Below are 27,755 nucleotides of genomic sequence, written 5' to 3' on the forward strand. Positions count from 1 at the left end.
GAGACACATAGCCATGAGACAAGTGAAGCAAATCGGGGTTCGTGTGAAGAACATGTATAAGCTAGATGTGTAAGATTCTTTTGCATTAAACACTAAGGTGGAGAAAGTGCAAGGTCGTGGTGTCGGTGAACTTTGCCACAAAATACTTGGCCATTTGCATCATGTTACCTTGAAGATTATGTAACAAATAACCATTGGCCTCCCCAAAGGAGCACTTGAGCAGCAAGATGTATGCAAAGGATGTACCTTGGGGAAGTACACGAAATCCACATTCCATAACCAGGACAACAAAGCGCATGCAGTCTTGGAAAGGATCCACTGTTATGTCTGTGGACCTTTCTCGATAACCTCCACTTCTAGACACAAATATTTTGTTATTTTTATTGATGACTTCTCAAGGAAGTGTTGGATCTTCTTCATGTGAAAGAAAGATGAGACATTCTCCAAGTTCGTAGAATTTAAGGCACTGGCTGAGAAAGAAACTGATAAGAAGGTGAAGGCTCTCAAGAGTGATAATGGAGGTGATTACGTGTTGAATGAATTCAAAAATTTCTATGTGAAAGAAGGAATTCGACAAGAGTTGACATCACCCCACATCCCACAACAGAATGGGGTGGCTGAAAGAAAGAACAGTAACATTGTGGGAGTAGCGAGGGCGATGTTGCATGACCAAGGCCTACCTTTGCATTTGTGGGTTGAGGGATGCAACACAACATTCTATTTGCAGAACTGGAGTCCTCATCGGATTTTGGGCATGATTACATCGGAGTGTTGAAGTTTCTAAGTTTACTTAGTTTAGAAACCCTTCATGCACTTTTTCTGATTTATTCCTACCTACTTGTTATTTTTCTTTAACAAGTTATTTACAAAGTAAATACTGAAAATAAACACCAGTGCATGCTCAACATATTATAGATCAACAACTAAAAGAAACAAGAACAAACACACCACATGACACCATTATTTTTGGACCAATGTCCCCGGAAAACCCAATGCCAGAAAACCGGTGCAATTATCTGAGGGTTTTCTTATTAAGCAATATCAGAGTACAATCTGGGTGCCAAAGCTGGCCTACCCAACAGAGAATTTCCTTAGCTGCTATACCTCACATTTTGAGAGAAATCTTCTGGCTGAAACCTCGGAAAAATCCTTCCGGCAGCTCCTCAACACAAAACTGCTCTGTAACTCCAATGTTTGCCCAATCTAGACTGCGTCAGCCCCTCTCTGTATCACGCTGGCCCTGTGTCAGCTTTCTGGACCTTTGCGTCAAACACGCTGGCCTCTTTGGTGCTTTGTGCAACACTTGGCTGCGTCTGCGTGGCCATGCGTGAGCCCTTGCTAGTTCTGTGTCACTCTCCTTGGCTGCCGTGCTGCTCTCCTGGAACAATCTCTGCCTTCTCTGTTTCTCCGCACTCAATGCCCCTCAGCTGCTCTCCCGATCACTGAATCTACCTCTCTTAGAAAACCCCGCTCTAGAGAATAGAATGACTGATCACTCTGTTTTGTTCTCCAAGTGACCCTCAAGCCTCCTCTTATACTTTTCCTGTTGACATCTCAACGGTCGAGATTAAGTCCCTAATCAACGGCTAAGATTAGATTTGGCTTGATCCATGTCTTTTGGACCATTGTAACACAGATTCATATTAATACACATTAATATTTTATTTTCCCTATGTTTAGACTTAGGGAATCCATTAAAAATAATAATTATTTTAATATCTCATCATCTGTTTAGAATCTGCCCAAACCCTTTCTGGGTATTGGAGATCTCATGTGCCCCAACCTCTCCACCAAATTTTGTGGCTAGAGCACATCCGATGCTACCCCAAATCAACACGGAGGAGGATTTCTCGGGGAGAAAGTCGGATGTGTCGCACTTCAAGATTTTTGGAGCCTCTATTTACTACAATGTCTCCAAAGAATCAAGGAAGAAGTTTGAGCTTACAACAAAGTTGGGGGTATTTGTGGGTTACAGAGAAACTCCCCACAACTACCGTGTGTACTTACCATCCCTCAAAATGACAATTATGTGAAGAGATGTAAAATTTGATGAGAAGAAAGCCATGCAGTGCTCTCTTGAGAGGGAGCTTCAGATCCCAGCAGAAGAGGAGCTTTTAGCTCCAAAGGAGGAGCATTAGGAAGTTGTGGAGTAGCCACAAAGTGAGGAGTAGAGGGTGAAGACATCCACTCAAGCATAACCATCCAAAAAAGACAAAAAAAGAACCAGGGAAGCTGAGAGACTTGTGCAGGATGTAAGAGAGAATGTCGGTGCTCCTTCAAATTTGCACAGGTATAGAAGGTCAGCTGAACTGTTAGGTCCCTATAATACTAGTGTTAGGTCCCTATAATACTAGTGTATTCCCTTATTATTATTGTTGTGCCCATGTCGTCCCCATATTGTTATTATTGTGCCCCATAGAAGCCCACTATTGTTATTGTTGTGCCTTGACATTATTATTGTTATGTCGGCTCTGATTATATTTTGACCCCTTAGACCCCTATATATAGAAGAAGGTCTTGTCATTTGTATCATCCAAGAATTATTCATTTTATGTAATGTGAAGGAGGTTGCCCCCTCGAAGAGGCTATTTTTGAAGTCATTGATCTATCTCTTTCTTCTATTTTGTGAGCTGGTTGCATAACAAATGGACTAATTTTTCATGCTTGAAAAAAAGAAAAGATTTGCTAATATTTTTATTTTATTTTTAAATGATTCACCCATTATTTGTAGGATAAAATTATTTTACCTTAAAAATCAACAAAATTTTATAGAGACTATATAACATAATTAGAAATTTGAATATTCACAATTATATCGCCAAACATTTTACGGTTTACATTTTAGGAAATACTAAGATTTGCCGAGGTTTCTACACTTTAAAAAATATTCCATCTTTAAAATTTCCTTGCATGCTACTTAGAAAACTAGGTAGAGGAAGTACATTAAAATACTCATATCACCATTTCCCTAGTAGAATATAAGTAAACTTGCTTTAGTTGTTTGACTACAATTTATTTAATTTCAACTATTAGGTAGAAGTTAATGAGTGCAAAGTAGTACAACTTACTTACCTTAAATATAAGTACAATATAAATACAAGAGATAGTCTAACGAGTCCTATAAAAGAGATTTATCTAGGCAGTCCACAATTTCTCTCGAATGACCATTTTCATTCAAAATCAGGATTTTTTTTTCTTTGTTACAAAAAATCTAAAACTCGGAACGTTTGAAATGTTTTTTAAAGATGGAAATGAATTTAGCACCCTCAAAAACATCTCAAAGAATTATGAAAAATTTGCCAAAAAAACCAATTTTTTTTAGGGAAATCAACGCCCATTTAAACTACCTCTAAACTTGAGAAATGTAACCTGGATTTCCATTAAATTTCTCAAAATTGTGCCAAAAAACCATTCTTTTTTTTTAGCGAAATCAACACCGATTTAAACTACCCTCTATATATTTTTATGTATTCTATATGTATATTTTTGGGATGTCATCATTCTTTTTTCTTTTTTTTAGCGAAATCAACACCGATTTAAACTACCCTCTATATATTTTTATGTATTCTATATGTATATTTTTGGGATGTCATCTTTTCATGTTAGTGGCTTTTGTTCTTAGAATGTGAAAACTACGGACTGCGCAGCAGCACTTTATGTGAATTGCCATACGAAAGACAGACCTCGTCCCCAAGCAGGAAAAGTTTCTCATTTTGCCAGCGGGCGCGGTGCGCAGGTGGTGGATGATAGATATTGACGGTCGTACATGAAATGGACAGAAGGAAGAGAAGAATCGACTTACTCTTGTCTGAACGCCTGGACGAAGCCCATTCTCAGAGGTTGGCCAATGGCAAGTACGCCTGCCTCATATGCCCAAGTCGCCCGGTTGTGGACACACTGCCCATGCTCACGGTAATTTTTGCTCTGCCCCTTACATCCATCTCCCTCCAGAAATTCGTGGTTAAGATTTCAGAAATTTCTGTGCATGACATAGGTATAATGCTTTAAATACGTAGGTTCTGTTAAATGCATATTTTATTCTGTTCAATTTGTCTTTATGAGATTGAAACATGGCAAACGGGTGCTCTGGTAAATGAATATGAAGTATTGAACTAAAGCTCTACTTATTTTTTAGCAACCCTTTTTCCCGCAAAGTGGCGCTGGATGTTTGTGCGTTTCGATCTCCTATGAAATTTCAGCTGCTTTTGTGAGTGCTATGTTGTGGGTCTGATATTTGCATTGTAAAACAACCAGATGACTTGATGCTTCCCCATATCCGAAAGCAATCTCTTTAGGGACACCAATTCTTTGATTGCCTCTTCTCTTAGCTAGACATTTAGCTTTTGCAGCCCCTCTTTGTATTACTGTGGATTACTGATACAGTACTCTTTTAGTCCCATAGATTTTCTTTTGCAGTCATTTGTTGTACATTAGTAAAATTATCTTATCTTGTCATAGGTACTGCCCCTCCGAACCAGACAAGGCCATAAGTGGCTGCCTTTTTGTATTCCATGAATACTCTGTTGCCAAGCAGGAAGTAGCGACTTGCTGTAAACCTCCTATTATCAACATTGCCAGCCCAAGCTGCATTGCATTATCCTGTGAGTTTTACCAGTTCTTTTGTATTTGTGGTCCCACTGAAGTTGATACCATAGTCTACGTACCCTTTAGATATTGCAGAATCTGCTTCACTACCTGCTAACGCTGTGGACTTGGATCTGCCATAATGCAAATGCAAATATCTGGCCTAATGCTCACCATCCCACGCATAAGATTCCCAATCGCACTGTGTTGTGGTACCTCTAGCATATCTCCTTTTTTATATCTGTTGGAGGGCACTCATCATTAGTAAGTTCGAGATCTACTCCCATGGGAGTAGTCAATGGTTTACATTTCCAAATTTCTTGAATACACCTCTAAGTTACTTTACATTAATATATTATCCATTTTGCTTTGTTTTTAAATATTCGAATTCGAAGTCATCAATATTGAATATATACGTTTTACTCTAATGTATTATCCCTTTAGTTTTATCTTTGAAAAAATGAATGCGAAGTCACCAATATCACCATAGTCAACCATTTCAAATTCAACATACAATTTGTCTATTGCCTGTATGAATAACATGTGTGTAGTGCTAACCAGCATCGAAGTTATTAGAAATACGATTGAACTAAGAAACATGGAGTGTAGGGTTTTGGGATTTTGGTCCCATGGTATAGGGTTTCAAGTTACCTAGGGCCCAAAGTAGGGTATATATGCAAAAATAATTAAATTTTAATTATAATTGTAGAAGAAAAAATGGCAAATCATTCAAATTTTTACAGCCTATATCATATTTATTATGGAAATTTGGAAATAATGAAAACTTGCAACGATGCAAAACATTCAGATCATAAACTTTAAAATGTATAAATAGTAAATACATCAATTCCACTATGAATGGTCAGTAACCATTTTTCTATCATCAAGTGGACTGTGGCAAATCAACAAATTTTACAGATGCACTAATAGTCATCCATGTCTTCTATTGGTTCCTTTGGAGTGAAAGTTGAGCAAACCCCAAAGCCACTGCTTTGACCGAGTTTAGTATTCTTTTGACTAGGCCTTCTAGTACATATTCCTCGTTCTCCTGCAGAACCCCGAAAGGCAACACATCCAAGTGGAAATTTCAAGAATCCCTTGCTTAATGCAAATTCAAAAATTTCATCTCAAACTTGAGATTCCCTGGATCTATTTCACGTGAACTTTTATCCTTAGGGCTGAATCTGAAATATAAATTATGGTGGCATATATTTCATTTCATTCTTTTGCTTAAATTTTTAACATTACCATGAATTGACTCAGGATGTTTGAGAGTGGTTCTGACGTCATTGGATTTCATATGGAGAAAGTAGAAATTTAGACCCCACTCAAAATCCAGCATACTTAACAGTTTTCAAGATTCTAGGATTGGGGGATTGCAATGTTTTCGTTGGATTCTATCATGTATGAGGGTCTGGAACTTTCATTTAATCAAAAGCACCAAGCCCTCTATGTACCTCAAAGTTGGTGGCATTGATTATTGGACTCCACTATCATGACCCTACTAAAAATGTATCTATCACTCAAACAAATTCTTGACTTGACATGTTAAACTTTTTATATCTTATTTTAATGCTTAAAGGGTGATATTGATGATGAAGATCCCAATATATGGAATGATTTTGATGGTATGTAGGTATTTGTTGTAGCATGAATTTTTTGGACTATAGAGGCCATATAGAGCCTATTTGCTGATGTATTTCTGGTTCAAATATGGATTGCAATTGGTACTATATTGGTTATATGCACCCTTGTTGTATATGTCAAAAACTTTGCATATTTGTGTATAATAGTTTGGATTCATATGGTTAATGGCACGACAGTTGGGTACATGCCCCACACACACTATTGAATTTTCCTTAGGCCCTAGATCTAGTCTGAGGCTAATCACGCACACAGACACACTAGGAACCCTCAACTTCTTAGCATTTTGCACAACAAAATCTTAAACAGTGAAATCAATTTAGTACACAGATATATGAGCCCAAAGCTCAATTATTTTATTAATTCGTTAACAAAAGAATCAGGGGGTTCCTATAGAGGGATCATGGCCCTTTATCACTAATACAACTAATATACATAGTATATACTATACAAACTAGGGCTTGCAGTCTGCAACATCAAATCTGCAATCTACCCAATGAGAAATAGACAAGCACAAACACATAACTTACTTGCTGAACTAGCCCATCTAGATCAACCCTTTCTGCACTTGTTGTCCTTGACACCTGGCATGTTTTTTTGCCTCCTTTAGATCAGCTGCTCACAAGTGTATTTGCTGCTCCAAAATACACTGTATATTCATCCCTAATAGATCTGCTTCTCACTGTGATCTTGCCCACCAAATCACTGTATAATCAACTCCATATAAGATCAACAACTCACAGTGAATTAGTCCTCTAATTCACTGTATATCAGTCCTTTAACAATCAACTTAGTCATAGTCATTAGGTCCACCATCATGATTGTACATTAGCCCTTAAATGCGCGTTGTTCATAGCTCCTAAATCTCGACCTTCTTTTCTTTCAGTGATAAGATACACGGTTAGTCCTTCTTGGATCTCTGTCCAAGTCTACTAGACCCACGAAAGCCTTCATCTAGACCATTGCTGCCCTGTTTCCACGTCTGATCTGGTACAACACTTTGTTCAGACCTTAAGCGCTCTAGATCTATCCTTCAACACCCTTGATCTGACCCATGGAACCTCAAATCCGATCCTTTGTTTACTAGATCTAACCCTCGAACGTCCAGATCTGAAGCTTGACACCATTGTCTTAGCAGTGTCAGGCCATACTAGGCCTTAACCACCTTGCAGCATTCTCTAACCCACACCAGGCTACTAATTTGTGCCTTGACCTTCATCTCAAGGCCTCGACCCTCCAAAATTTGCCCTTTACAGGCCTGTGACCAACTGAACTAGCTTGCGACTCTTCTCTCTCGTTTGCGTATAATCTTGAGGAGTATCGACCTCTTTCTAGCTGGGTCTCGAACTTCCATGACCTTGCCTTAGCAAACTTGGGTTGCTTGCATTAACTTTCCACCTTCATTAGCGTTTGCGGCCTCATGAACAGAACTCGATCCATCCTATGGCACGGTTAGCACCATAGGGCTACATCCCTCTTGCACTCGAATATGTTTTATGACCTCACCTTAGGCTCGTTAAATACTTTTCCTTGTGTCAATTGGGAAACCTTCTAGATCTAGGGTTTTAGCCTCTTTGACCCTTATAATATTTAATTATCTCTCTTTTGGGCCTAAACCCATTGCTTGGGTCCAAAACCCCATTTTGGGTAAATTGCCCAAAAAACAACTTATTGCTGGGTTGTCCTCTCTCGGAAATACCTTCTGAGCTACCCAAATCCTAACACTCTCTCTTAGTGAGGAAGGTATTTCCTTCACGCTTCTAGTTCCATGACTTTCCTTGCATGCTCAAGACTGTCATCGAATGAATCATGACTTTCCTTGTGTAGCCATATTTGTCCTTGTATGAGACACGACTTCTTTGGACTAGGCCTAGCTTCGTCTTGCATGATGCATGAATGTCCTCGCATGCAACATGACTTTTCTCATGTGATCCTTGCCTGTCGTTGCAGGATCTACTAATTTCCTTGCACCACCATGAATGATCTGGCATGGTTTGTGACTGTACTTGCATGTGATGAAAACTTCTAGATCTCATTAGAACTGGAGATTTGAACTTCCATAGGGCAGCTGACAATCCTTTGCAGTCTTCCTCTGAGGCTAAACTCCCTTTAAGTCTACACAACCTTCACTGGAACACTATACTTCCTACGCACACTCTTGATCCACATGCCTTCAAATTATCTCTGAAACCATCAGCTCTGATCCCATGTTGAATTTTCCTTATGCCCTAGATCTAGTCTAAGGCTAATCACAACACAAACACACTAGGAACCCTCAACTTCTTAGCACTTTGCACAACGGAAATCTTTAGCAGTGAAACCAATATAGTACATAGAGATATGAGCCCAAAGCTTGATTATTTTATTAATTCATTAACAAAAGAATCATAGGGCTCTTGGACCAAGGATCACGACCCTCGATCACCAGTACAACTAGTATACATAGTATACAAACTAGGGCTTACAGTCTGCAACATCAGATCTGCAAATTGCCTGATGAGAAATAAACAAGAACAAACTGTTAATTTTAGGTATGTTCTATGCTTAGAACAATTTATTTCAAGTTTCACAGTTAGCTCAAAATCTTTTACAGATTAGCAATCACATCAGCATTAAAGTAAATTGCAGATAGAACATAAACATAAATTGCAGAAGACAAGCCAAGACAAGAGGACACAAGATGTGGCACTAGCTAGGGACAAACCCCAATGTGAGGAAACCCTTGATCAATTCTTCTTATATGTTCTTCAATAGTTCAGCAGAGAGAGAGAGAGTACATGTACAACAGAAGTCAACACTTTGACTTATCTAGATAAGAGCATAGATCATCTCTAAGAAGATGATACATGAGATCAGTTGAAGACATGTTGCTTCAACTGATTCTCCAAGGTGACTCTTTCACCTATCATTGTGTTGCATCTTGTCATCATGCTGCACCTCACCGTGTTGCACCATGCTGCACCCATCATCACAATGTTGGACCTCATGACCATGTTGTACACATCATACTGCTGCACCTTATGCTGCACTGTTGTCCCATGTGTCATAACCATGTTGTCATCCAACATGTCTCATGTGCTTGCAGCACCATGCTTGCCGTTGCTATCTGACCATGCTGTCCATGCTTCACCATGCTTGCTGCTGTCCATGTGCCTTTGCTGCCATGTCACAACTGTCCCGTGTATCTATATAGTGATATGTATCTTGCTGTCCTATGCATCTTGGCAACACCATGTAGCCCAGCTGTCCTATAGCCCAACTGTCCCATATATTAGCACTCTTGCACTAGTTGCCTTGTTGTACCATGCATGTTAGCAACACACTGTCACCTTGTTGCCCCATGCATCATAGCTCCACCAAGCTCCTAGTTGTTTCATTTACTAGCACTGCTGTCCACAACACCGCTGTTCCAATGCTGCCCTCACTGCTGCTTATATGGTGACTGGTTAGGGCATCTGGCAGCCCTTACACACCCAACTATCAGTCCACAAATAGCAGCGTATTGCTCCTATTCTCCTTGGCTTGGCCGCTGCCTTTCCTGCTCTTAATCATGACTAGAAACAACCCTAAACTAACCCTTAATAGATCCGTTGTCACCTATAGCAGGTGCTCTTATCACAACCCTCCACGCTGTCCCTTTTGGCTTTGTTTGATTGTGGCTAGGCCCACGCTGTCCCTATAGCCCCTTTACGCTGTCTAGGGCAACCTCCACGCTGTTCCTTTGACCCCTTATATTGTGGCTATGACTCCGCTATCCACACACTTGTTCCTCGGCCTAATCTGCGCAACATTATGCACTTGGAACAACCCTTACTTACCATGCTGTCACCTATAGCAAGCCCTCACTGTGGCCCATAAATTTGACTGCATTAGGGCTGAATTAGATCAGCATTTAGGGCTGGATTAGAACAACATTTAGGGTAGCCTTTAGGTTTGCGTTAGGGCAACCTTTAGCCTTTGTCTAGGGCTGCCTTCCATTTGCGTCTAGGGCAACCTCTTTTCCTTCAACGTCTAGGGCTTCCACTCCTAGATTTCTCTTCCACTAAAACCCAAGACAAGTGGAGAGAAATCAAGATAGAAGTGTGTGTGTGTGTGCCTTGTCAAAGGGGGATCTGTACTAAAGGAAAGGAAGGAATTCACTTTTGATTCCCGCGCCCGCTGCAAAGCTATGACTTATGCCATTCCTTACCGCCTTACGTTCGATGGATGGATTTAGTGACCATTGGATAGAGATGGTGAAAGAGAGAGCTACGTACCGCACAGAACCTCGATGTGAAATGACTCTCAAGTCATCTCCTTTTATACTAAAATGTTGAGCACATGTGGGGTTTATTTGGTTGCTGGCCGACCTTGACGAATTGTCTTATAACACAAATAAATTCATAACTCCATGAATACTTATCGAAATCGGATGATCTTTAGATCAATCCTACACCTCTTGATGAGAGGGATCCGAAAAATATCAGCTGCCATAAATAAGATGACCCACATGGAGTTTGGCCCTAGTTGCCAATTTTAACACTCCCTCTCAACTAGGGAGAACATCCGCTGATCCATCTGCTAGACTGTACTATCTCTGCCATTAGTGCCCTGCACTACTCTGCTGAACCATGAAGAAGAAGAATTGATCGAGAATGTCTCATACCATTCTCTAGTGACCCGAAGTCAGTTCCATATGAAGAGTGTGTATCATACCACTCTTACTGATCCCAGATTAGTTCCAAGAGAGTGAGTCATATCACTCTTACTGACCCGAAGTCAGTTTCATTGTTCCTAGATCAATGGAGGTCATCCTAGCATAGGGACTACGGTAGATACAACGATGCGTCCATCGATAGTACTACTATGGTCCCTAATCCCATTTCCCTGCCCATTGGCCAGATGAGAGGTACTTCCCACGAGTCCTAGATTGCATGGGTAGGATGCCTCGACAGGAGAACCATTCATCCTGTCCCTAAGTCGCCTCGGGGTATCATAGGGGAAAGTTGAGCCATTCACCCTGTACACAGCGCACCATTAGGGGAGGGTGAGTCACCCTATGGTCACTTGTTGCTCCAAGAAGTACCCCAAGCCCCCCGGAGCTCCCAGAGCTCAATGCATGCATCATGCAGGACCCTCATAAGAGGGTCTCTCAATGACTCCAAGTCGTTCGGGAAAGTCACAAATTTGACCTTTCCCCGGGGCTTCGACAGAATGTCTGCGACCTGTACATCAGTCTCAATGCAATGGAGCCTCCTCGCTCATCGACGTACCATATCCCAGATAAGGTAGTATCTGATGTCTATATACTGGAGCAATCATAGAATACAGGATTCTTCAACAATCGAATCCCCCCTGGTTGACACAGGAGATCACAGTGCTATCCATCATGTGTACAAACAGCTCACTGAAGAGCTTCCACAACCAGGCAGCTTCACACGAGATCAGACTCGTAGCTATGTATTCGGTCTCAGCAGTGCTCAAAGCAACCTTCTTCTGCTTCCTGCCCATCCAGGATATTGGAGCAGAACCCAAAGAGAACCAACACTCAGAAGCGTTCTTGAGATCCTCCACATTGCCTGCCCAGTCAACATTCGAATAATCATGCAGCTTCATATTTCCGGCAGTGTATCTCAATCCATGAGGGATTGTGCCTCAAAGATATTTGAGAAGATTCTTGTCACCAATCTAGTGAGGCTCAACCAAAATGTGAGCCCAACATGCGAACTGTAAAGCATGTATCCGGATGGGAAGTTCACCAAGATCATCAATGTGAACTAGTTTATGAAACTCTGAGGCAATTCCCAAATCTGTTCCGGCATTACTACCATATAACTTCTGAAAGTTAAGATCCTCGAGGTATTCACGGGTTTGCAGTTTACCATTCCACATCCGGAATCTAACTCTCTTACTTCTGCAAATGAGAGGGTCTGCACCTGTCATAAATAGGTCGTCCTTAGAAGGTGCCGGTATGAGAAGTCTATCATCCACAACCTTTGAGCAATGGTTTGGATTGGCTTCACTCCTCATGAATCTTAGCTTCATCAGACAGCTGTCAATCCTCTCATACTAAGCCCGGGGTATTTTGCTTCAAGCCATAGAGGGCTTTCTTCCACCTGCACACATGAGATTCCCGATCATGAATCTCAAACCCCTCGGGTTGTTCCAAACCTGTGGACCTGCTACATGAGGGGAATGGTCCCCTTGTAAGATTTTCCTTCGGTACATCTCGGACATGTACCTTCATGCTCTTCTTGAATTCAGGCATCCCTGTCACCATCTGACTCACATTGGGTAGGGCCCCATAATAAGTAGACCTCTAGTGCTATAGATGAGATGTGACAACTGACATGGTCCCCAATGGACCATCTTGCAACTTGATACAAATTTCCAACCCTAAACCCATGAGTAAAAGCATCTTTGCAAATTCTATTTTCAAACACCTACCTTTCCATCAATGAATGCCACCCTGAAACCTTTGACTTCCATTGCCGAAATGGAAACCAGGTTCTTCCTGCGATCAGGTACATAAAAGAGATTTTGTAAATGAATCGAGTTAACCTCATTCAATTGAGGGGTAATATTCCCTACACCTTTTCTGGGATAGGTGGCATCGACTCCAAGTATAATCCCACGATTGTTTCCATCTCTACTAAATTAGAGAGATCACCGTTCTATCCGATGAAGTGCCTTGAAGCATTGGGGTTCCTTGCTTTCTCTGAAGAGTTAGCGATTTCCTTGATGACCTGCATTACCTATCATTCCTTTGATCATTGAAGATGCCCCTGGAACGATTGTTATCATCATCAAGTGATGTGTCTGTGCCATTTGGACACTCCTTCGCATAATGGCCGAACTTATTGCAACCAAGGCATCTGCCTTTCCTTCCACCCTTAGATCCAGACTTCCCAATGAAGTGATCTTTAGGTAGGCCATTAGAAGCTTTTGCTGCGCCATTCTGATAATATTCTTTGCTTCGATTTCACCCTTGGTGAATTTGAAGAAGGATGAGGAGTCCATTGATCCTTTTGTCCTTTCCCAATTGTCTTCGGTGATTTCTATTTCACTCTAGCTTGGGCTTTGTCTTCACCTCAACTTTGATACCATGTTAATTTTAGGTATGTTCTATGCTTAGAGCAATTTATTTCAATTTTCACAGTTAGCTCAATATCTTTTCCAGATCAATCACATCAGCATTAAAGTAAACTGTAGATAGAACATAAACATAAATCACAGAAGGCAAGCCAAGACAAGAGGACACAAGATGTGGCGCTAGCCAGGGACAAACCCCAATGTGGGGAAACCCTTGATCAATTCTTATATGTTCTTCAATAGTTCAGAAGAGAGATAGAGAGAGTACACTTACAACAGAAGTCAACACTTTGACTTATCTAGATAAGAGCATAGATCATCTCTAAGAAGATGATAAGTGAGATCAGTTGAAGTTGCTTCAACTGATTCTCCAAGGTGACTCCTTCACCTATCATTGTGCTGCACCTATCACTGTGTTGCATCTCGTCATCATGTTGCACCTCACCGTGCTGCATCATGCTGCACCCATCATCACAATGCTGGACCTCATGACCATGCTATACACAACATACTGCTGCACCTTATGCTGCACTGCTGTCCCATGTGTCATAACCATGTTGTCATCTAGCATGTCTCATGTGCTTGCAACACCATGCTTGCCACTGCTATCTGACCATGCTTGCCATGCTATCCATGCTTGCCATGCTGTCCATGCTTCACCATGCTTGCCGCTATCCATGCTTCACCATGCTTGCTGCTGTCCATGTGCCTTTGCTGCCATGTCACAACTGTCCCATGTATCTATACAACGATATGTACCTTGCTGTCCTATGCATCTTGGCAGCACCATGTAGCCCAACTGTCCTATAGCCCAGCGGTCCCATATATTAGCACTTTTGTACTAGTTGCCTTGCTGTCCCATGCATGTTAGCAGTTGCTGCCCCATGCATCTTAGCTCCACCAAGCTCCAAGCTGTTTCATTTACTAGCACTGCTGTCCACAACACTGCTGTTCCAATGCTGCCCTCTCTGCTGCTTATATGGTGACTGGTTAGGCCATCTGGCAGCCCTTACACATCTAGCTATCAGTCCACAAATAGCAGCTTATTGCTCCTATTCTCCTCAGCCTGGCTGCTGCCTTCCCTGCTCTTAATCATGACTAGAAACAACCCTAAACTAGCCCTTAATAGATCCGCATTCACCTACAATAGGTGCTCCTATCATAGCCCTCCACACTGTCTCCTTACGCTGTCCCTTTTGGCTTTGTTTGACTGTGGCTAGGGCCACGTTGTCCCTATAGCCCCTTTACGCTATCTAGGGCAGCCTCCACGCTGTTCCCTTGACCCCTTATATTGCTGCTATGACTCTGCTGTCCACACACCTGTTCCTCGGCCTAATCTGCCCAACATTATGCACTTGGAATAACCCTTACTCACCACGCTGTCACCTACATCAAACCCTCATTGTGGCCCATAAACTTGACTGCGTTAGGGCTGAATTAGATCAACGTTTAGGGCTAGATTAGACCAACGTTTAGGGCAGCCTTTAGGTCTGCGTTAGGGCAACCTTTAGTCTTCGTCTAGGGTTGCCTTCCAGCTGCATCTAGGGCAACCTCTTTTCCTTCAATGTCTAAGGCTTCCACTCCTAGATTTCTCTTCCACTAAAACCCAAGACAATTGGAGAGGAATCAAGATAGAAGTGTGTGTGTGTGTGAAATGACTCTCAAGTCATCTCCTTTTATACCAAAACGTTGAGCACATGTGGGGTTTATTTGGTTGCTGGCCGACCTTGATGAATTGTCCTATAACACAAATAAATAAATAAGTCCATGAATACTTATCGGAATCGGATGATATTTAGATCAATCCTACCTCTCGATGAGAGGGATCCAAGAAAAATATCAGCTGCCATAAATAAGATGACCCACATGGAGTTTGGCCCTAGTTGCCAATTTTAACACAAACACATAACTTGTTGAATGTTAAAATTATGATGTTCTATGTTGTAACATTTACTTATTCCAAAACTTCTTTTTGTTGCAATATTAGTTAAGAAATTGTATATAGAACATAAACCAAATGTACAATTGAAGACAACCAAGAACAAGATAGGACAGAGAATTTAGGTCCAATGACCAAGGCAAAACCCAACCAGATTCTTATTCTATTAGATATCAATTGTTCAATAGAGATACAAAGTACAATGAGAGATCAAGAGAATGAGTAAGTTCACCCAAATCTGAACAAGCTGTAGCATGAAGATCAATGGTAGCAGCGATTGATGTAAACACTGAATCAACCTTCAAGCTCTACTCTTACTTTCCAAGTTTCGCTATCTCACAATCTTCTTCAAGTAACTCCAACTCTCTCTCCCAAGTTCAAATCCTTCTTTCACAATGCACAAGTCGTGGGAATGAGATGATATGAGATACATATATAGGAGGAGCAACAAAATCTGGTCTTAAAAGAGCAATACACATGCCTTGAGGAGGAGTTACATATGCCATTTAGGGAGGTACACAGGCCTTTGTAACTCATGCCATTAAGGAGGTACACGTGCCTCTGTAACTCATGCCATTAAGGAGGTGTAAGAGGAATATTTTATGACATGCTTTTATTGTGAGTAAGAGGAATATGCCATGTCTTAATGAGTGTGTAAGAGAGAGAGTAACGTTTGCATTAATGAAAGCATAAGAGAATTTTTTATGACAAGACTTTAATGAGAGAGAAATGTATCCATTAAGAGAGAGAGAGGGAGTTACGATGTGCTACGTGAGACACAATGTACAAAGTGATTAAGTGATGAAGGTAAGGTGACTTGAAATTCCTTTTAATAATAATAATAATGTCATAGTATCACAAGGATAATAATAACAATAATGATAATATTGATGATTAAGTAAAAAATTGGACTTTTAAGATTGATTAATGATAAGTTAAGTGATTTTCCAACATCTATACTTGATTACTAATTGATGCAAGGTGATTTACTATTTTTGGAAAGTCATGCTTGAGATGTTAGACATGACATTCTAATTTTAGAAAGTCACTCCAGAATTGTTTGAAATGAAATTTTATCTAAGGAAATTCATCCCTGAGCTGCCAATTTTCAACATTGAAGTAGCCCATGATGGTTTTGTTCTTTCATTCGGCCAAAACATTTTGTTATGGGTTATATGGTATGGTGGTCTCTTTCTTGATTCCAGCTTCTTTGCAGAAGTCAATGAAATCATTTGAAGTGAACTCTTTTCCGTTGTCAGATCTGAAGATTTTGATTTGCTTTCCAGTTTGTTTTTCTACTAGAGCTTTAAAGTCTTTGAACATGTTAAATGCTTGATTTTTGTTTAAAAAAAAAAATCCGTTTTGCGAGAAAAATCACCCACAAAGATTATATAATACAAGTAGCCACCAAGAGAAGTTACATGCGTAGGTCCACATAAATGAGAATGTACAAGATGAAGTACCTAACTGGTTTTGCTTTTGCTTGAAGGGAATGGTCCCTTTACATGATTTCCACTTGCACACCCTTGGCAAACTCCATCACGATCCAATCTAATCTCCGACATTCTAGAAATGATCTTTCTCACGTGGGGCAATGCTTTATAGTGTAGATGAGCAAACCTTCGGTGCCAAAGTTCACATTGATTTTTATAGAGACCTTCAAACCTCGATCCCAAAGTGAAGGCATCTCTCATGCTAGATCTCATTGGCTAAGTGAGAACTTTTCCATTTATGAAAACAACTTTCATTCCTTTATCTTCTAAAGCAGATATAGATACAATATTCTTTTTCAGACCAGGTACATACAAAACTTCTTTAAGAGAAATAGTTTTACCTTCATCCAGATGAAAAGAAACAAAACTAGATCCCTTTATAGAATATGTAGGGTTTTCTCCAAGTATGATTTCCAGATCCATCTCCCTCTCAACGAGATTTGAGAGAACTTCTTTATAACCAGTAAAGTGCTTTGAAGCACCACTATCAATCAACCAACTATCACAAGGATCTGTAGGAGAGGAACTAGAAAGATCAGAAACAAGAAAGTACTCTAACTGTGCCTCAATTGCATTATTATCATACCTTGGGTTCGTTGAAGCCTTAGAAGAATGACGACTTTCTTTACGAACAACATGAGCTTCTCTACTTCTTCTATAATAAGATCTGAAGTTGTTGCTATGATTGTTGAAGTTGGATCTTGGTGCTCTTCTGTTTTCAGGACAGTCATGGGCATAGTGGCCATGCTTATGGCAGTTGTAGCATTGAACTTTTGATAAGTCCCTGTTCCATTTATAGGAACTATTGGATCTGGGAGTAGGCTTTCTTGAAAAATGATGACCTCTTCTTCCTTTTTGCTTCTTGTCTTGGACAACAAAGGCAGTAGGTTCTCCCTCTTCATGCTTGGGAATTCTTCCTTTGGAAATCATTCTGGCCTCTTCTTGACTGCACTTTCCCAGGAGCTCATCAAATGTGGGAAACTTATCATTGTTGCTGATGGTAGTAATAAAAGTCTCCCAAGTAGGAGAAAGACCTCCAAGTGTAATTAGCATTGACTCTTTATCATATACAATTTCATCAACAATTGACAATTGATCCTTGATTTTTGATATCCTCGTGAAGTATGCTTGAATGCTCTCTCCTTTGTTAATCTTAATATCATTGAGTTGATTCTTCAAAGCAAGGATTTGACTCAAGTTGTTTATCGGATATATTCCGATCAACTTGTCATACATTTTCTTAGATTTCTTCAAGTTTGAGAAATAGGTGATGAGATGGTCTTCAAGAGAATCAAGGATAATCTTTTTAGCCTTGACTTCTCCTTTCTTGTATCTAGCCTTGATAGCAACAATCAAATATTTTGGTGGTTTTGCTACCTCACCTTCAACATATTCCAGTACATCATGTTCCTCAAGAGTAATATCTAATCTTGCCTTCTGTTGAGCCTACCGTCTACACCTATCTACAATTAGTGAGAAAAGCCTTTAACCCCACAAGGTGTGGTTAGTGGAAAGGAAATAAGAGAAGGGGCTGTCACCTATTCCCAACTCTCTCCATTTAAGCTATCTCCTAGGCTAGCTATGGGGGGTGGTCCCTAAAAGAAAACTAAGTTAAAGATGTGAGGTTTCTAGGAGAATGTTAAAGTGAAGTGGATTACCTTTTAAAGATTACAAGCAAATATGATGTGAGCAATATGAAATGAAATAACCATTAACAATCATCAACACATGAGATAAGCATAAGCATATGAAAGACAAGTGCTTTTTAAAGTATTGCTCAAAAATGAAAGATATTTTCTTAATATAAATGAAAATTCTTTCAAATAAAAGCACAAGTAATCCTGAAAGTGAAACAAGAAAATGTTAGCACAATACAATAATCAATACAAGATATAAGGATGCTTTCAAATATATATGATCAATTGCTAAATCAAAACACACCAGGATATCTTGCAAAAGGAAAACAATTAGTATTCTACTTGCAAAAAATAAATAAAATAATGTTTGCCAAAACGAAATATTCCACTCAATAATGACAAGTAAAATGACTAATTGCAAGTAAACCATGAGATGCATTAGAATGAAATGCACCTATACTAGAATTGAATGCAATTATCTTGGTTATTTTTAATCTAAAAAGCCTAATCTAGGTGGGAAGTCTTCCTCTTGAGCTCTTACCAAAGGGTAAAAATTGAGGCACACGTTGGCTCATAAGACTCAGGGGACAGGTATCGTTAATGACACCTCTGTGCCCTCGCCCCCTTTTTGTTATAGGAAAAGTGGGTTTTGAGGGTCTAGAACACATTTTTAACCCCTCAAAGTGTGTCATAGTAGAAAGTTGAGGGTGAGAGGCGCAATTTTTATTACTCATACCCCATACAACTTCTTTAGACATCACTTATTACATTTCATATACAATTTTTATTCCAATTTTTGTCCTGCGAGAAATTTTTAAAAATTAAAAAATGACCCTCTACACCTAACCAAATTCCACAATTTTTTTTGTGTGATCTAGTATTGTAATATACATTGACCCTAGACACTAGGACTCACTGAAGGCCTCACCATCAAGCCGTACTCCGGCTTTGGGGTATATTTGCAGGAAAAACCTCAATTTATTATTAAGTCCTTGCAATTAAATAAATTGAGAAAAACAAATATCTGCACATGCTAAATGATGCAGAAATGAGGTGGAGAATCATGGAGGAGTTAAAGTGAAGTCCCAAGGTGATGTGGACTCCTAAAATATAGAAATCTAGCTATTTTGCTTAAGGATACTCTGCTGGATTGTAGACTCTTTGCAAATTAATACAAAACACTTTGGGGTTACATTTGAGGTGTTCTTCTCCTTGTGTATAGTAGCTTCTTGATATTCTTGCTCTTATATTTCTACTTGCTTCATTATGTTGTTATTTCCATGATGTTTTTTCAAGTTATGTTGATATGCAACTATCTCATATTAGCATAAGGATTATTTACTTGCTCTAGATTGAGAAATGTTTTAGTAGATGTCAAATATATCTCTAGAATTTTCTCTTCATTGCATTTGATTAAGCCCATGTGGATCTAATCTGTTCATGTGAAGTTGTGTAGAAAATTTTTCTTTTATCAAGCTTCAAGCGTGAGGGGAAGTTCTCAAGCGAACCGACTCACTCTTGAAAGTACTCAAGGAGAACTCGCATTTGTCAATTTCCAAAGTCTTATCATTTGTCTTGCAGGGATTTCTTTTGAGTTTTGGTCTCATATCTTTTGCTTCATAATTCAATATTTATTTTTCAAATGTTGTGCTTCGTTTGTTAATATATTGCTATTTTATAGCTAAATCATAGCTAGGCAAATAAGAGAGTTTACTCATACTCTTTAGCTTAGCCTTTGTAGATTATATTGTACACATACATTTGTAATATTATTGAGTAATTTTATAACTAACACTTGGTTTGTATTACAACCCTCTCTAACTTGTTTCTTGTGACAACTTGCGGGATTTATCATCTAAGACTATTAACAAGTTGTGTGTAGGACCTTGGGCTCTCAATACAAGAATAACTTTTCTCTTGGCCATGGGCATTTGAGACTCTCTTTGGGAAGACTGAGTTCCATTTTTGGGGTTGCATTTTTCTTTCTTGGCTGTGGGCTTGAGGAGGCTTAGCCTCTCTCATTTTGGATGCAAATTTCTCTTTTTCTTGAGTCTAATTTTTGTATCTAAAGGGGCCCTTCCAAATTTCAGATTTTAAAGTCTCATTTGCAGCAGTAGCTCATCAAGGAAAAGTCTATGGTCTAAGGTTTCATTGTAAAAGATTTTTCCTTGAGTTTGGAGGAGGCTTTCATGAGCCCTTGCCTCTTGTAATTTAATTAATAAAATTTCTGATTTTTGGGAGTGTGGGTTTTACCCATTGGCATCCCTATCTCTCCACTTTGGGAGAGAACTTGTGGTTGGTTTGATTTGTTGATTCTAGCTTCTCTTCTCACTTACATGCATGCTTCAATTTGCTAATTAACACAACCATGCATCTCACTTAATTTGCTAAAGTTCACTACAATTTGCTTGCCATTTACATTAATTGCTACAAGTCACAAGTTACATTTTATTTCATAGCAATTCATTTTTATGCAAGCATCTCTTTAACTTGATACATTTAGCTTGGGTATTGTCTAAAGTTCACTTATGCTTCATTATTTTGCAACAATTTCACATCTTGAGTTTTGATGCATTGTGTATTTGGGCAATTTCACTTTCCAAAGCAATCATTTATTTTATGTCAAGCTAATCTCTCAAGTTAAAATTTCTTTCTTTTGCAAAGCTATTTTGAGTACAATCTTGAGTTTATTTTTCACAAGCATTGCCATTTATTTTACATGCAAATCAATTGCTCATAAGTTTCAAGTTTGCTTTTGGTGGATCATTAATTTATCATAAGTCAAAGAAAATACTTTCACTTCACAATTTTACATGTTATAAAGCTTATGCAATCTTGTGTTTAAAACATCTCTATCTTAGTACTTGCAAATTTACTTGCATATCATAGTAGGCATATTAACTTAGTTGCACATTTAAAATCAACCTCCAAGCATAAGCTTGGTTGATAGAAATCATAGGAAAAAAGACTTTCTTGGAAAGTTCTTCCATTTGGTACGAAGTAAGGTAAAAGCGTTGTGACCCTGCAATTATGAAGGTGGCTTGTCCCCTTTTAGGAATGAAGGCACACACTGACTCGTAAAACTCAAGGAATGGGTATTGTTAATGACACCATCGTGTCCTCGCCCCCTTTTCAGAAAGAACGTAGGAGCTCCCTTCAGGTAGGAGTCGATAAACAAGTTCAGGGGGTTGGAGCTCCCTTCTAGTAGGCGCTGGAGAACGAGAGAAGGTTGTAGCCTTCTGTAGGTGGGTGCTTGCGTATTGGTTAGAGTTTGCGCCAGTACAAGGTTGTAAGAAGTTTTCCTTTATAATAAAAGAAGAAGATAGAGACGATGACAATGGTGGTTTTCTCCCACATTGAGTTTCTATCTAAAATCTTGGTGTTTATGTGTGTCGATATGTTTCTTGTGTGTTGATGATCTATTAGCTCTTTACTGTTGCTTAATGAATAATGAAGTAATGATGCACTAGTTGAAGATGAGCAATGTAACGACCAAAAGTCGTATATGCAAAGCAAATATTAAAATACTTCGTAGACAAATACATCCATTGTAGGATAGTAAATGTAAATTGTATATTATATAAAAAATTGATGTAGGATGAGTACAAATGAGAATGAGGGTCTTGTATATATAGCCAGGTAAGTACCCTTTCACAAACAGGCATGTCTCTAAGACATGCCTTTTCATTATTAACTAACTAATCATTAGTTAATTTACTTTTATTTATTATTATATTTATATTTATATGATTATTTATTATCTATTTTTATTTATTTTTACATAATTTATGTTCATAACATTGCCTTCTCCTTCAAAAAGCTTTGTCCTCAAAGCTTACTGATGAAGAATCAAATCTCTTCTATTGTTCAGAATATCTTCTTGTTTTGAGTTTTTATTTTTGTTGATGCAAGACGATATGATGTTCTGAGTGATAGACAGAATTGTCGTATTGAAAACGGATCAGACCATCCTAGATTAATCTTCCGGGGAATCTGTTGATCCTTGGAGATGTGTGGTGAATAGTTATCGTATGATCGGATTGAGCTCACTTCAATATTCTTCGAAACATAAGTTTGTTTATGTTCTGTGTGATATGGATTTGTAGATTGATTAAGGTGTCTACTCTTGTGATTCGGATGTAGATAAGGAATTTTTCTTGTTTGAATTTCCTTAAACATTTTTATGGCAGTTTCCTGATTTCCATCAGGCATTGTTGTTGTTGACTTAACTATTGAATCTTTATTTGGTGTCTCCTCTATTTGAATGACAACCTCTGATTACGTTTTTACTTAAATAGGGTTTGGATTTGCCTGAACTATGAGATTAGTGGTATTGATGTTTGTTTCTTTAGTTTGGACTGTTACATCTGAAGATTTTGATGCTTCCTTTGCAACAAGTTCTTTGAACCTATTTGTCAATGATTTCTTTTCGTCCTTAAGTTTTTTAATCTGTTTGAGCAGATTTTGATTATGATTTTTGAGACGTAAGCATTCCTCATTCTCTGAGTCAACTTTATTTTGGCCTTCACGCTTCTCGTCTTTTAAACACTTGATTTGTTCTACTAATGTTTGGTTAAGGTTCTTTAAACATAAATTTTCTTCTTCTTGTTCTAATAAACGCTCCTTGAGTTCCTTCTTTGATGTTTGAGCTTTCTTGACTTGTTCAAGTAGTTTTTCTTGGTGAACTCTGAGGCGCGAAATTTCTTTGTCTTTGCTGCAAATGACTTCTTCAAGCTCTTTTTGTTTCTTTGATATCGTTTTTTTGTTATCTTGAAACATCAAGTCTGAGATATCCTTAAGGTTTTCTAATGAAGATTTTATTGATTTTGATTTACTTGTTATATCTCGAAACATGACCATCTTCCCTTTACAAGGAAACGTCAAAACTTGTTTCTTTAAGTTTAACAAGAATGTACCCAAATCCTCAAACTAGGGTTGACCGAGTATGATGTCAGTGTTTTTATCCGTCCTTACAACATGAAATTGAGATATGTAGTCATAATGACCTATTGTCACTTGTAGTTGTAGATCACTAATTTTATACTTGTTTTGGTCAAAAATATTTTTCTTTACACCAATGCCTAGCTCTGGAATTAATAGTTGATTTTCCAAGTTGATGTTGATATAATTTTTATCATTGCTTGGGTTGATGGCGACATTAACTTCTCTTCCTTGGATATTTCCTTTTAATGTAATTATTCTACGCTCTGTAACTGAAAGACCATTATAGGAAAACCTTTCTTCCTTCATCATTTTAGAATTGAACTCCATCATTTTTTTTTCAATGATTGATCCCATTTGTTTTGTCGTGATGACTTAAGGTATTATATTTAAAGTTCCTTTGGACTTTGTACTTCAAGCCTCCTTTAAAAGTGCCTTTTTAATATATATATATAAATTTTCAAAACTCTTTTAATCCAATTTCCTATTATCCTTAATATTTCAAAACTCTTTTGTATTCTTTTTATATAATTCTACTTACACTTTTGTTTCCTTTTGTACTTTAAAAAGAATATTTAAAGTTTCAATTGGCTTCTTTTAAATGTCTTATTGTCTTTTAAATTTCGTGTAACTCTTTAAACTTTAATTCAATTTCACTTTAACGTAAACTCTTAACTGATATTTTCTCCTTACGTAACCTTTGATAATAATACCCGTTTTGTACTTGTATATATTTTCAATAATTTTATGACTTGAATTTTTCTTTAAATACCCCTTTATAATATAATACTTCTCTTTATAATTGACTTGGTTAATGTTCTCCACGTAAAAAGTAAAACTTACCATTCACATAAAGAAACTTTGTTCCCTTTGTTTTTCTTTTACCTTTTAAATACCATGGGCAATTACCATGGGTTGGTTTCTAAAAGCTCCGTTAACGTTTTCCACATAAAAAGTAAAAATTACCACTCACATAAAGAGATTTTGTATTCCTTTTGTTTTTCTTTTACTTTTAAAATACCATGGGCAATTACCATGGGTTGGTTTCTAAAACCTCTGTTAATGTTTTCCACATAAAAAGTAAAACATACCATTCACATAAAGAGATTTTGTTTTTCTTTTAATTTTAGCATACCATGGGTTTCTAAAACCACGGGCTTGTAAACCACTTAATGAAGAATCAAGATAATATTATTCCTTCTCTTACGTAAGTTTTAAATATATTTGGAAATATTCTCTCTTAACTTTATCATGCACTTTTTATCAATAATGTATAACCTTTTTTATTTATTTATTTTTTTAAATCTTTTTTTTTGTAATCTTTATATGTACTTATTTTATTTTATTTTTTTCTTTTTCTTTTTTTTTTGAATTTGATTTTTTTTCTTTATTTCTTTTTAATCTTTGTTTTTTGACTTTTTATTTTCTCTCCATATATATATTAATTTTATTATTATTATTATTATTGAATGGGCAAATGCTTGATAGCGAAATGCAGAAACTCCAAATTCTTGTAGCGAAACACTTCAACAAAAACAATGTTGATGAATTTGATGATCAAAGACCTGGATCAGAGAACAAGAATCTGTGTAGCGGTTGAGCAACTAGAGGATCAAACAGCTCTGATACCAATGTAACAACCAAAAGTCGTATACACAACGTAAATATTAAAATACTTCGTCGACAAATACATCCATTGTAGAACAGTAAATGTAAATTGTATATTATATAAAAAATTGATGTAGGATGAGTACAAATGAGAATGAGGGTCCTATATATATAACCAGGTAAGTATCCTTTCACAAACAGGCATGTCTCTAAGACATGCCTTTTCATTATTAACTTTCATTATTAACTAATTAATCATTAGGTAATTTACTTTTATTTATTGTTATATTTATATTATTTATTATCTATTTTTATTTATTTTTACATAATATATGTTCATAACAAGCAGTTAATGAAATTAATGATAAATTAGTTATCTGGATGTATGCGGGTTGCTTTAATCATAGTCGCGTACATACGTTAGTTTCCTTAATGACAGTAGATTTACCTTCCCCTAGTATTTTGTTGGTGGTGGTCATTGATGTCAACCCATGGAGTTGACTAGGTTTGACTTTGACCCAAAACACCAGTCATTGATGTCAAATGGTTAATGAACGCTTCTTAGTAATTGTCGGATTAGATCAAGATAATAACTATACTGTTGGATGGTTGAAAACCCAAGTCCTATGGTTTGGGTTCCCTGGACTGAGGATGTACCCCGACTTTGTTGAGGATTTTTGGTAGGTCAAATCATTGAGTTTGGGTTGGAGATCTATGTCATTAGATTTTCCTCGAAAAGATTTTTCTGTTGATATGTGTTACGCCCCGAGAGGCCTCATGGTTTGAGAGATATTCACAATTGAAGTTGGCGACTCGAGTTGGTGGGCTAAAACCCCAAAGGATAGTGTCTTGGCACACATTCATTGGTCAATAATCATTAATATCTAACTTTAGGGTTACTATGAGTAAGTTAGTGAGTGTTAGTGAAAGATTATCCTAAGAAAAGTATTAAATTAGTATCGTTCCTATTTTGAGGGTTAATATTTCTTCTCCACAAGGCTCACAACCTTCCTTATTTAGCACACATGACATAAATTAACCAATCTCTAATGTTTTAATTTATTATGGAGCCCCTTCTAATTTCCGACATTCATTTCAATAGAGCCCCTCTTAGCCCACACATATGCCTATAAGAAGAGACACATTACCTTATCTCAAAACACATCAAAATTCAACAACTCTCTCATTATTTTAGGTCTGAAATTCTCGCTAACCTAAGGAAGCAACAAAGAGATCATTAGAAGGTTTGAGTCTCATTTGAACTTCGACCCTGAGGTAATTAAGTGTGCTGTGCAATTTTGGCTGGTCTTTTCTTAGGAATTTGCTTATGTTTTCTCAAGATTTCATTATATTTAGGGATTTGTTTGCTTTATTTTTGCCTTAAAGTTCTGGGTTAGCTTGGTTTTGTTTTCTTGTAAATGAATAAAAGTCTTCTTTTAGTATTTGGTGATACGTTTGATGCTTTGAATTCGCTCAAGCAAAATGATATTGCAACTCCTCTTCTAGGGCACAAAAATGACAGACCAGAACTAAAATTCATTAAGGCACAAGTCAATAAATCTATCTTTGCACTTTAGGAAATTGACAAAGACCAGAACTAAAGCTCATTAGGGCACAAGTCTTGGCATTAAATTAATTGATAAGTTTTCAGGAGATAGACCGAAATCCCTAAAGATCTGTTCCATGAACAAATTAATAATGTATCTGTGAGAAGAGACCACTGTCTAATTGTACATACTTGTGTAAAGCTAAGCCTTAGCAATTGTTTATTTTACTCGTCTTATGCTAAGATTGTTGGGCAACTTCCTTGATATCAAGGTAAGTCATATTTTTGTATTGTCTGAAATAGTAACGAAGCTTTTAAGTCTGTGTAGTGTCAAGTCTTAGGGGCTAATGTTTAGGGTTGTTGCAGGTCTGTTCTAGGTCCTTTTTAGGGCTGGTTGAGAGCCACATCTAAGTCTACTTAGGGCTCACTGTAAGGTGTATATTAGGGCATAATTGTTTTGTTTCTTGGTCTGCCTATCAATATATGACATGGAATTTCACCTTAAGACAATGACCATAATCTCATTGTGTATAAGTTGAATAAATTCAAGAACTAAAGGTAGTAAACCGATCATTGACTTTGAATTTTACTTTGAGCATCTTGTTGAAAAATCTCTCATTACAATTCTGAACCAAAACTAGTGACATAACTCTTGTGTGATATGATGCCTGGACTCCAACTTGACTTAATATGACAAGGGTAGTTGAATAAGGTTTACTGTATATGGCATAGATGAATAATGACAGGATTCCTGTTGTGAACTATGTTAAGTAATTGGTTCAACTGTAATATATATCGTAGCATTAGTATTGACTTGACAAGTTGTAAACTGTTTGAGCTATGACATGTAACGTGATTGGGTAGCAAGTGACATAGACCTTGACTTGACTTGCCATAACTAGGCAGTGAGACATGGACAACAAGGTAGTAGTGAACAAGTATTCTTTCTCCTTTTGATATGACTATGATTTCTTATACAGAGAGGAGATAAGCTACAGTAAGACCTTGACAATAGTTGCTTGCTTTGACTGTGACTTTAACCTATAATGGACAACAAGTGAAATTGACTAACAATGATTGACTTAGTGAGCATTCTATGATGTTTAAACTTGACTATTTGTGACATGATAAAAATACCTTGACATAACCTTAAGTTGACATCTTAACCTTGACATAATTGCTTGAATAAGACTTAACTTTGACATATGGTTTGGGACAATGAGTTTACATCTAGTTGGCAAGTCTTTGACTATACTTGACCAAGATACTATATAACAATGTTGTAGTACTAT

General features: G+C 37.8%; 1 protein-coding gene across 2 annotated transcripts in view; it reads left to right on the top strand.

Moving 5' to 3' along the window:
• Positions 1-3,563: 3,563 nt before the first annotated feature.
• The window catches only part of LOC149263109 (uncharacterized), a 196,806-nt gene continuing 172,614 nt past the window's right edge, over positions 3,564-27,755 (top strand). The window contains exon 1 of one of the 2 annotated variants that reach the window (XM_089425756.1): positions 3,564-3,912. In XM_089425756.1, coding sequence (XP_089281882.1) covers positions 3,772-3,912 — 141 coding nt within the window. In that variant the 5' untranslated portion in view covers positions 3,564-3,771. The remainder of the gene's footprint in view (positions 3,913-27,755) is intronic. The other variant, XM_089425761.1, reaches the window with a different exon arrangement.

The sequence above is a fragment of the Pinus tabuliformis genome, chromosome 6, assembly GCF_031772625.1.
Source record: "Pinus tabuliformis cultivar Carrire ecotype Pingquan chromosome 6, CPIR1, whole genome shotgun sequence".
In the NCBI taxonomy this organism is placed as follows: Eukaryota; Viridiplantae; Streptophyta; class Pinopsida; order Pinales; family Pinaceae; genus Pinus; species Pinus tabuliformis.